Source organism: Monodelphis domestica, chromosome 2 (genome assembly GCF_027887165.1).
Source record: "Monodelphis domestica isolate mMonDom1 chromosome 2, mMonDom1.pri, whole genome shotgun sequence".
Taxonomy (NCBI): Eukaryota; Metazoa; Chordata; class Mammalia; order Didelphimorphia; family Didelphidae; genus Monodelphis; species Monodelphis domestica.
In genome coordinates this window covers 153,472,756-153,485,227 of record NC_077228.1, presented here as the reverse complement: position 1 = coordinate 153,485,227, position 12,472 = coordinate 153,472,756, and the positions used below count along the sequence as shown (strand labels likewise).

Below are 12,472 nucleotides of genomic sequence, written 5' to 3'. Positions count from 1 at the left end.
ATATGGGAAAGAAAAATCAGCCCTTTTGGTAGAAGGAACCAATTGAGTCTTATGGGAAAGAGCCTTAGTTTACAGTTTACAGATCAATAAAAGATAGGATTCCATTCACTTTATGTCTGAATTTGCTCAGAGAAGGCTAAAGTACCTAGTTAAAAGCAATGAGAGCAAAAACATGCTAAAAGTAGGGGTGTCCACTGTTATCTCTTTTAGTGTTCAGTTTCAGAAACTTTAGCTATAAGCACAAAACCTCAAAAGCAGAGTTCTATTCATCAGTTTCAACTGGTCCCTTCCCAGAAGCAAGCAGGTAAACAAGAGGACTTGCTCCATGAAGCAAGGAGTCCCTTTATATAAAGGAGATCTCTCCCAGAGGCACACATTCTACCAAGTTCTACCCAACATTAGTCAAGATTAATGGCAATGTGATTTTCATGGTGTAGGTATGCCTTTTACAGACTGAAAATATGGCCTTTGGGAGTTTCCATGGCCAGGCCAGTAAAGAGCCTCTTGGTATTTAGGTTGCTCTTTAGATAATGGACATAGATACAACTCTGTCTCTGGGTCTATACTTGAAACTGTAGCTTTGGGAACCCAAGGTCACTTATACCATCTTGAAGCTTTGGAATAGTACTTTATGTAAAATGAACTGCAAAAAATTACAAATGTAAAGAATAAAAAGAAAATAGCAACAAAACTTGGTAAGTACATGGAAGGGATAAGAAATTAAAGGAGAGCCAGAGCAAAAAGTTGGTATTATTGTTCATGTTATTTTAAAAAAAATCAAAATGTAAATAAAGTTTGTATTTTATTCCTTAATAGGTTTTTGCATTTTTATATCTGTTGAACTTGCCATTAATAAAAATTATTTTAGCAAATAAAAAGCAACAGGAAATATATATACATGTATTCCAATAAAATTCCAATAAAGTCTGGTTAATACATTTGAAGCAGCCAAATGGCTCAGAGAATAGAGTGCTAGGCCTAGAGTTAGGGAGAATTGAGTTCAAATATGATCTTATACCACTTACTAGATGTGTGACCCACGGCAAGACACTTCACTTCTGTTTGCCTTAATCTACTGGAGAAGGAAATAGCAAACCACTCTAGTATCTTTGCCAAGGAAACCCCATGGACATTATTGACGTGCTATGGTCCATGAAGCCAAGAAAAGTTGGACACGACTGAATAACAAAATAGAACATTCACATTGGCAACACAGACTACAAAACCAAACCAGAATCTTCAGGGGCACAAAGAAGTCAACCCAAGTGTGAAATGCACATTAGGAAATGACCTGGAAAATATTCTAATAGGATGGTAGCCTCCATGGTCTAGAAGGTAAGGTCAAAGTGAAGATTGTCACCCTATCAGCAACTAGGAGGGCTTGTCCCAATTCTCTAGGCCAGGGAAGTTTTTCAGACAGACAACTGAAAATGTCCACTTTGCCAGAGACAGAAAGCCAAGATAGGAAGCACATCAAAAGACTTACATCAAGGAGGTTGAAAGGATTAGAAGATACCCTAAAACTTTCTTCCCTTGTACTGCCAGATTTCAGTGGGCAGGGAAGTTGTAAGGAGATCATTCAGTCTTTCACCCTGGTTCCTTTACTCTGCCTATATTTCTATAGGGGCTATTGCCAGCTATTAGCTTTCCATTTTGAGCAGGGAAAAAGGAGACAAAGTAAAAAACTAGAAAGTAAACTTCTTCATGTAGAGGAGCAGCAAGGTGGCACAGTGGAGAGAGTGCCAGGCCTGGAGTCAAGAAGATTCATCTTTTGGAGTTCAAATCTGTCCATAGACGCTGGGTCTGTGACTCTGAGCAAGTCACTTAATCCTGTTTGGCTTAGTTTCCTCATCTGTAAAATGAACTGGAAAAGGATATGATCAACCACTCTAGTATCTTTGTCAAGAAAACTCCAAATGGAGTAAAAAGGAGTTGGACATGATTGAAATGTGTGAACAGCAGCAGTACCGAATATAACTGGGAAATATTTAAGAAAATAAATAAGAATACAAAAGATCAGATAATGTTAACACGTAGTTTTCTAAGTCAATATATGGTCTACAGTGACCCAGTAAAGTTTGGTAGTCTTACTTCTGTTTGAATTTGACACCATCACTCTACATTCTTTCACTTGGAAACCTCATTGGCTCCCATGAAGTTTACTCTCAAATTTGTACAACTAGCCTATGTCATTCAAATCTCCAACTGGCTTCTGGAATTTCAAACTGAACATCCCATATACATCTCAAATTCATCTTGTACACAACAGAACCTTTCCTACAAAACCCAACTCTATTGTGAATTCTCTATTCCTTCCAGTCACCAGATTTACAACCCTAACATTAACTTTGATTCTTCACTCTCCTTCACCCCACATATCCAATCAGGGGCCAAGTTATATAATTTCTATCTTTGAAACATCTCTAATATCTCTTACTTTTTAATGACATGGTCTCAGATCAAGCCCTCCTAGACTACTGTAATCTCCTCTTCCATTAAAATGTGTCCTCCTTGAGAGCAAGGGACTATTTCATTTTTGTCTTTGTATCCCTAATAGTTAGCATAATAGCTGGTACAAAATTAGTGCTTAAAATTTTTTTGCTGATGGGTGGATTAAACTCAATGGAAGCATATAATGAGGTAAGAGAGATCAGATGCATTATAGGAGTCATTATCTTCACAAAATGTTAATTCTGTGAACCTCGATTTGCACTTCATTCATTAAAATAAATTTCAATACCTTAATAAATCTTGAAAAATCTGAATGCTGTCACTGTACTAAAACACACACTGTATACTGTTTTTCAGGACTGGAGGGCAATATAAAGGAAAAAACACCAGGTCTATTTCCCTTCTTTCTCCAGAGAAGTAGGAGAATACATCATGAAAGTTGTTAGACACTGTGAATTGTTTATTATTGTTTTTATTTTAAACCTTTACCTTCTGCCTTAGAATTGATACTAAATATTTGTTCCAAGGCAGAAGAGTTGTTGTTAGGCAACTGAGGTTAAGGGAAGTATTTGAGGTCACATTTGAACAAAGGCCCTACCATCTTCCAGGCCTGTTCTCTATCCACTGAGCCACCTACATCTGGCATCAATGCAATTTAAAAAACACTTTTAAAGGGTTTCTAGCTGGATTTGAAATTGCACCCCAGGTCAAGCCTTGACTCTGTCCACCTACTTCCTCTGTGACATTTGGCAACCTGAGTCTGTTTGCTCTTCTATTTGATAGTTATGATAACACATTATTTATACTTCACTTGGGGTGGAGGTTGTCATGAACAATCATCCAGCCAATATACATTTATTAATTGTCTGTTATTTGTCAGGCACAGGGTATACAGAGAAAAAAAATTATACTGTTCCTGTCCTAAAGGGCCTTGTATTCTACAGAGGAGACACACACACAGCCACTAGCACCCAAGCTGCAATCACTAAAGGTTTATTGTACAAGAGAGCCCTTGAGCCTAGTGTTTAAAGGAAACAAGGGATTCTAATAGGCCGAAAAGAAAGTGTCTACCAAATACAGGAGAAAGGTTCAAAGGCTCAGAAATGGAAGATGGAGGCTTTTGTAAGAAATTACAAAAAGGCCAATTTGGCTGCAGGGGGAATGGGAGTAATGTATAATGAAGCTGGAAAATTATGGTAAATTTAGATTAGGGAGGGCTTTAAATGATATAACAGAAAATTATTATATGTAATCCCAGAGGCAATAAAGGGCTATTGGAATTTACTGAACAGAGGGAGAGACATGGTTAGTAGGAAAATACTTTGGCTGCTTATATGGAAATGGATTTGAAAGGGGAAAAAAACTTTAGCAAAGTTAAACGATGCACGAGGAACACCTGAGTTCAGCTCAAACTACTGGGAAACTTTGGGCAAATCTCTGGGGCTTAGTTTTCTCATCAGCAAAATGTTGGGATTAGACTTGTTGATTTCTCAAGTTCTTGCCAATTCTATCTCCATGATCCTTTATCAATCCTAACTATGAACATGAATGGGATGAACTCATCCATTAAACAGAAAAGGAGAGCAGAAAGGATTAGAAAGAAGACTTTAATAAGGTGTTTCTTACAGAAAACATTCTTGAATCTTGAGGACACAAAGAGCTAAAATAAAGAGCAAGGGTACAATCTATTTTGCTTTTAGCTGAACTTTAACTCTGATCTCATTTTTTAACATGCACGTTTTAAAATCCTTCCTCTGTACAAAGCATTATGCTTAGAGCTGGAGATACAAACAGAAACAAAAGACAGTTCTGGCTCTCCAAGAGCTCACATTCTAATAGAATTGGAGAAAGGTGGAGCCACACAAAAGGTTTCAGCTGCAAATCAGAAAGAAAAGTCAAGCAGTAAAGCAGATGTTAATACCCTGCTTTTTATCAGACTTCTAAGAAGGAAATCCACAACTGCAATGATCAATTAATAAGACAAGTTCTATTTTAATTTTGAAGTCATTAAATAAGCTGAATTTCCAAAACTTTGCTGTATTTAAATATAAAATCATATAAATATCACATAAAAGATAACAACACTCAAAGAATAAAATAAAATCAATGTTTATTGACAATTACTCTGTTCCAAAAGCTGTACAAAGGCAATGATAAGTCTTTCAACTTTATCCCCATATCTAAAAATAAAACATCAAATTCAATTGAAAAAAAAAAAACCCCACAAGATTAAAATAGATCCTTTCATGTGACCTTAACTAAAGGTCATGGTTATTCTTATAACTAATAATGTGACTATGATCTCTTGGATGGATATTTTGTATCCACTTAAGCCATTAGCATTTTAAAAAATTATAAATTGCAGCCATCTAAAACATGGAAACAACTCCAAAGCAGATACTAATACAACTTCTACAATTCTCATATATACTGTCTGTCCATAATGTGTCTTTCAGCTTTGTCTTTGATCATGACTCCTTTGTTCCATTAATTTAGTACAAAAACGGCAGAATGTAAAAGCAGCAAATGGTATGCCATTATCTAGTTTTGCCATAGTAGTTGCATCTGAGAAGGCAAACTTTGGCAACATATTCTCTTGCATACCTAAATGAAAATAAGCAACCTCCATGAGATGGGCTCTCTCACAGAAACCAGATTTGTAAAAATTAACATTAGAGGTAAAAAAAAAACAGCAGCAAGGTGGTTACCTTGTTACACATGCCCTATGCCTGGATTATTCTTCTTCCCAATCTCTGTTTAAGGAACCAGCTTCCTTCAAATCCCAACTAAAATTCCATTTTCTTTTTTTACAGATAAGGAAATAAGCTTGCAGAGGAAAAGTGATTTATCCAGGGCCACGCAGGTATAAGTGTCTGAGTCAGGATAGGAACTCAAGTTCTTTTGACTTCCTGTCTATACCCTCATAGCCCTTTTCTGCCCTAGGTGTTTAATCCACCAGGAGGAGCCACAGCTCTCCAAAATTCTCACAGCTGGGCGGGTTTATAAAAGTCCTGCCCTCAACCAAATCCACCTCTCTTTTACAAAACTATGAGAGCTACCTTTGAATAGCTTTAAATTTATCACATGGAAAAGGGTAAAACACTTGCTTTATGTTGTACCAAGAGGACACCCCAGGAGCCAAAGGTTGAGAGAAGCAAAAAGTTTTGTAAACAAAACTTTTTACAATTAGAGCTGTCCTACAAAGGAATGGATTTCTCAAGAGTGCCTGGTCAGGGCAGCTAAGTGGCTCAGTGGATAGTAAGGCCTGGAGATAGTATTTTGGGGTTCAAATTTGATCACAGATACTTCTTGATGTTCCACCTCGGGTAAGTCACTTAACTCTAACTGTCTAGCCCTTGCTACTCTTCTGCCTGTGAAACAATACTCAATATCAATTCTAAGACAGAAAGTAAGGGTTGAAAAAAAAGAATGCCTATTCAGTGGAGGAATACCTTACACACAATTACCATCTATTAGAGATTCTGTGGAAGAAACTCCTGTGTTGGGTGGAATTCTGAATTAAATTACTTTTAAATATCCTTCAAACTCTAAGGTCTATGATTCTATTATACAGGACTAGATTAGCACTTGAGGGAATCATTGTATTAGATATAAAACAATCCCTTTTTAAGAGCTATGAAGCTTAGAGGGCTATTTTCTCTTATGCTAATTTATGATCCCAAACACAAATGCCTGGAGAATTTTTTTCTTCTTCATTCTCAGTAATGATCTGTCACTACTCACAGTCAGTGATTCCTACTTAATTCTAATCTCTGTCTTATTTAATATACAATCACCTGTTTGAATAAACAAGAATGGTTCATTTGGATCCTCTTCTCTTAGCCAGTCACTTCTCTAGAATATATCATAGGCTTTGTTAAGTAGGAAACCTTTAAGACCCAAAGCAATGAGGGTGTGTCACCTACTTTGGAGAAGTTAGGAAGTTAGTCTCTCTTCCTCATGTACCACAGCAGTTTCTGGGTTAGGAGGAGGAGAGGAGGAATACTTTGGGAAGGAGAACTACCAATTCTGAAAGGTTGCCAACCCAGAGGCTGACCCATGTCCAATCTTGAAAGTCCACATTGAATCAGTGGAATTTTTCAACTTTTAAAGGAAAATAAATCTTTTCTTAAAAATGAAATTGACAAGAGCAAGTACACCCACTTGCTCTTGTCAATTTCATTTTTTAAGAGTTCAGTGGACCAGGTCTAGAGATGGAAGTCCCAGGTTCAAATTTGGCCTCAGATACTTTCTACCCATGTGACTCTGGGTACCCCCATTATCTAACCCTTACTGCTCTTCTGCCTTGGAAAAAATTCACAATATTGATTCTCAGACAGAAGGTATGGGTTCTTTAAAAAAAAGGGGGGGGACGACTAACAATGAGTTAAAGGAAGGGGATAGAAGTCCACATAAAAAGAGCAAAGGGAAAAAAAATGAAAACTGAATGCCAGCAGAGTGTGGAACAAAATATCTCTTAACAGGATGTTGTGCAAAACATCTTTTCTTTCTCTCCTCACTTTTAGGTATTGTATGTAGTTAAAATAAAAATTTGATTAAGATACAAAATGAAAAATAGCAAAACAAAGTTGGGCAGTTCTAAAATCAAAGTATTTTTATAATTTTTGATGGTGAAAAAGTAAAAAATGAAAAGAAGTTAAATGGAGACTGCCAGAGTTAATATAAACAAAACATTTTCCTTATTGGCCAGGCACACAATATATTGTCAACAGAAACAAAATAAATAAAATTACAAATAATCATTTTGTCCACAACTCTGGTCCCTTCCCATTATCTAAAAGTATCACTGATTGGAGCTAGATTGGTCCTTAACCACCTATTAGTCCAACCCCTTCATTTTTAAGATAAGGAAACTGAGGTCCATTAAGTTAAATAACTTACACCCAGATAGTAAGTGATAATGCTAGAATTCCAACCCAGATTATCTAACTCAAATCTAATTTAAGTGGACTAAACCAATAGCTTAAACAAATCTTAATCTTAATGATGTTTCAACTTAAAAAATACTTAGTACCTACTAAATTATAAGTTTGAGCATAAGATTGATTTATTAATTCTTTTTTATGTCATCCCAAGCACCTAATAAGGTCATACACACCCAGAGGGTATTCCATAAATACCTGCTGACTACCAGGAGTATATCAAACAAAAAAACCCACAAAAGAAATCAAGCACAAACCTAGCAGAATGCACAGAACATTACTGACCTGTAAGTGTGGTAAATTACTGCTGATCCAATCTAAATATCTTTTTTTCCAATAGAACTTAAAAGAACTGCAATAGTAGATATGACACCAAATCCTGTTTGAACAAGACTTAATTCTAAGGGCAATACAAGGAAGTCTTTTCAACTTTCTTGTATTGCTTCTGTCAGAGAAACAGAATCAAAACAATAGTCAAATAATTACCATTAACAGCTAAGGATTCCCAAATATTCTATTCTGGTCTTGAAAATTTCTAGTCACCAGAGAATTCTACTTTTTTAGGTGATAATGTGTAATTTCCCAGGAGAGTTAAACATAAAAGAACAGGCTTGCCCCCTAACCACTCTAAAGGCTTCTTCTCCAAACACAGGAAACTTTCTTTCTTAATAGTGGGCTTTCTTATTAAAATATTTTGGTTAAGGGAAGCCACTGAATAAGGCTTTTCCAAACCAAAGACCTAGTGCCCAAGAGCAAGGAATTTATTTTTAAAAGAATACGTTACCCAAAATGGACATGATCAAATAAAAAAGTACTTGAATATTTTCATTTATACTTTATTCAGTGGAACATGAAAAACTAAATCCAAACAACTTCCACCAGAGTCATGCCCACCTCAAGTCTGGATTTGTTTCAACTCTCTCAAGCATGCAAAAACCCAAAACAAAGCAGAACTACAACACTTAAAGCAGTTATTCTTCACATACAAAACACTTTTTAAAAAAGGGAAACATAAAAAAAAATCAACCTGCTTGCCTGCTTCTGTCAGGGAAATAGAATCCAAACAATACCAAAGATGTTATAATGGGCCTCAAAAAACTTCGAGCTAAGGGAGAAGCGAGGTCAAGAATATCCCAAAGTAGAAGGCACAGGCAAGATTTACAAAGAAACAGCTGCTGGGGCTGTTCTCCGCACATTAGGCTGGCCCAGGGCAACTTGGACCAGGTCAGCCTGGACACAGGCGAAGGAAGGTTTTTCCAGTGGTGAATACGTGCGTGTCTCGGTGTGTGCGGGCAGAAAAGGCTGGAAGGAAAAGGGGCAGAGATTACCCAAGCCTAAGAGATTTTCTGCATAAATAAGAAAAAAAATATTGTCTTCGGGGCACAGGTGTTACTCTAGTATCAGAAGATAAGGCGCTCGGCAAGGTTGGCTAACATTATTATGACTGTTTCGCGGTTTCCCTTACTCAAGCAAATCTTGGCTGTGTTGAAAGGAAGGCAGCAGACACTCTGGGAAAGAGGGTGGGGGTTGGGGGTTAGAAGAGGCCCCTCCCCCCGCAGCCCGCACCTGCTGCGCCCCTCCCTCCCGCCCACCTCACCTTTCCCAAGACTCACCTGCGGGGACGGCCCCGGAGGAGGAGGAGGAAGGGGAGGCGCAGGCGGGTGGCGGGGAGCGGAGCCGCAGCCAGAGGTGCAGCGCGGCCCCGAGCAGACACGGGCACAGCAGCACCAGCCAGTTTCGCATTGGCCGCCCCCGCCCGCTCCACCTCGCGCCCCCACCGCGCGCTGGGCTCCCCGGCGTCCCGGGGTCGGAGGAAGGCTGTGGGTGATGGCGGGGAACTGAAGCGCAGGTGTGGAAAGGATTCCTTCGCGCGACCACCCCGAGAGAGCGTGCACGCGCGCGCACCCGCCTGCCTGACCCCCGCGTGCGTGGACAGGCTCCTCCTGGACTCCAGGGGAAGATTTCCCAGACCCCCGGCGGCGGCGGCCACAGCGGCTAAGCTACACGAGGCCCCACCCCTTCAGCTTGGCTTCCCTCTTGGCCCCTCCCACCTTCTTTCTCACACTCTCTGCCCCTTTTCCTCTAGGCCCCGCCCACTGTGGACGGCCGGCCGGGAGCTGAAGTTCCGCCCCAAGCCGAGGCAGGGGGCGCGCCCTTACCCAATGAAGCCTGAGAACTACAATTCCCAAAAGCCCCTTCTCTTCCCCGCCATTGAAGCTTCTCTGAGCACTAGAGAGGAGCTGATAAGCTTTCAAAAGCATGTGCGACGATCGCGAAATCTGCTGCCGCCTAACGGGCTGGGGGTGGAATCTTCGGCCCTCAGCGGGTGCGTGGGATAAAAAAAGTCATTTGTGGCAGGGGTTGATGGAGCTACCGGGAGAGTTGAGGGGTTGAAGATCGTAGGCTTCCAATATGTGAAGGGGTTTCCAGGCCCAGAATTCGCCACGCTGATGGAAACGGAGCCGTCAGTCAGGGGCTGATGGAGGAAAAAGTCGCCTGCTTTGCGAGGGAACAGAATTTAGAGTGATACCCTCGAGAGCCATCTTCCTTTTGACCCGGAAGAAAATTCTTTTGCAAACTCTACCAAGAGAGTTACGTTTTGCTGCGGGGTATGTAGTTTTAGAGAGCCAAGGTTTCTGCAAATGTAGGCCCCTCCCCGAGCGGGTCGGAATGATGGAATTAGTACTGGAAACAACCACACCAGAGTAGTGACGCTGCTGGTATCCTCCATCCTACCTCCTCACTTGGGGATTCCTGTGGCCACTCTGAGAGCGCCCTTCTTTACTCCTCCCAGAAGCCACGATCTGCTTCCTTCGGCCTCATTAATCCTCAGGAGTCTACATACTTAACGATCAGAACTTATTTCTATTTCGACAACATTTTGTATCAGACTTCTGGGTTCAAGTAATGTCTTAGTCATTTACTAGCTGTGTGGACACACATAGGCAAGTGGCTTCAACTTTTCAGAAGTTTAGCTTCATCAGAGAAAGGAGGCTGGATTAAATAATAGCAATAAATCTGTAATTAAATGATGATAATAGCTAATCGCTTTACAAACCTTAAAGCACAATGTAAATATTCATTATCATATTTTTTCATATATAGCACCATATGCAGACCTTAACGCAAATATAGATGTTAGTGATTGTCATTTACATATTTATGTCATTTGTATGTATACATATGCTATTTATTACATATATCTGTAACTTTGCAAACCTTAAATATTAACTAATACCATTATAATTTATATATCATTTCAGATCACATATATTTTTATATTGCTTTGCAAACCATAAGGCACAATAAAAACCAGCTATTATCATTTATTTATGTAAATATATAACACCGATTTGAAAACCACAAAGCACTATGTAAACATTAGCCATTATATATTGCTTTGAAGATAAAGCATAATATTAGTTATTATAATTAATATACTATATATGCATATTTGTATTTGCATATATCCATAAATGGAAGCTGGTCCACTTTAAGGGACTTGCCCAGGGCCAAAATTTTTGAGGCAGGAGTCAAACTTAAATCTTACTTATTTCAAGCCTACCTTGTAAACCTTAAAATTTTCCAGACCCTACTTTATAAGATTGGATTAAGACCATTCCCCATTTGGACAGTGAACTCTACTTAAAGCAGGAATGTGAGAATTCTACTTTACCTACTTGGGTCTGCCCTAGGGGAAGATAAAGTTGTAAACTCTTTGCTGAACAATGAAAAGTACTTAAACCCATACTTTTCTTAAGCTAAGTACCTATAAAGGTCAAGCAACTTGCGAATTTACAAGGAACAAAGAACTGGAAAACTTAGTCAGAGCTTTCCTGGTGTGAATTACTCAAAAATCCACACCTTCTTAGGTGTGGACTAAGAATGGGTGGTCCTTTAGAAACATCTACAGTGATTGGTAGATGTAAGGACTTAGGGGAGGTGACAGAGAAGATTTTGCCCTTAAAAATAAGAGCTCAGGGAAGAGCTGGAAAGTCATTCTGAAACATTCAGATTGGAGAGACTCATTCTGAGGAGGCTGATTCTGAAACATTCAGATGGAGGAGGGAGCTGGTGAAAGCAGCTGAGATGCTGCTGGCCTGGTGTCATTAGAAATCCTTACTTAGACAGATCTTATGGTGAGTTATAAAAAAACTGACTGATTTCTTTTAAGACTCAGGTCTAGGCTATATAGGCTTTGAGGCCCTTCATACTTATTCCTTTCTTACTCTCTCTCTCTTTCTTTGATTACTCATTGTATTGTTAATTAAAATCTCTATAAAACCCAATTGACTTGGGTATTTGAATAATTGGGAATATTTCCCTGGCAACCACATTATTTTTTATTTTAAACCCAAGACACTGTAGTGAAACATATTTCTGCGGTCAAACTTACTCACCCTCTCTTATATCTATCACAATTTATATCTTCCACTATTTTAACCACTACAGTTTAAGACCTCAACCATTTTAAATCTCACAACCTACCTTGCTGCCTTCTCACTAAAACAGTCCTGAAGCCCACTGGCATAGGACTTTCTTCGTGGAGATTAATACCCTGTGTAGAGAGGGGTGGAGTTGGTGGCACTGGAGAAAGAAGAACTGCTGTCAGCAGATCTCTTCAGCTATTTTGTGACTCAAGTCTCTTCAGATGTCTTTACTTTCTTTAAGTCTCTTGAGTTGCTTCTGGCTTAATTTGGAGAAGACTGATGATGCTAAATTAACTCCAGATCACTGAATTAAAAATAATATGACTCTGAGAAGAAGCTCCTCATGAGAGAAACTGAAAGTCATGTCTCAGTTCCCCACTGTAGCAGTTAAAATTAGTTTCTAGTAATAAAAGTATTATATATTTAGAAGTTTATTAAAGATTAAGAAATAAAGAAAATACAAAATAAGAAAGCACGTGCCTAGGAGGCCACTCAATTTCACTTACTGCATCCTTGTAATCTCCTAGTACAGGAAGATATCTCAGTAGGCTTTACAGCCAGGTTAAATAGAAATTCTGATCTCACCCAGGTGGGGATCTCAGTGAGATTAGAGGGCATCTTGGGAACTAGAGCAAGGACTTCTGGGGA

The 12,472-nt window shown here is 39.1% G+C and overlaps 1 protein-coding gene across 1 annotated transcript in view; it reads right to left on the bottom strand.

The window, feature by feature from the left end:
- The window catches only part of B3GALNT2 (beta-1,3-N-acetylgalactosaminyltransferase 2), a 39,458-nt gene extending 30,025 nt beyond the window's left edge, over nucleotides 1-9,433 (bottom strand). The window contains exon 1 of the mRNA XM_056816120.1: nucleotides 9,008-9,433. Within this exon, the coding sequence (XP_056672098.1) occupies nucleotides 9,008-9,137 (130 nt within the window). The 5' untranslated portion in view covers nucleotides 9,138-9,433. The remainder of the gene's footprint in view (nucleotides 1-9,007) is intronic.
- Nucleotides 9,434-12,472: the final 3,039 nt, after the last annotated feature.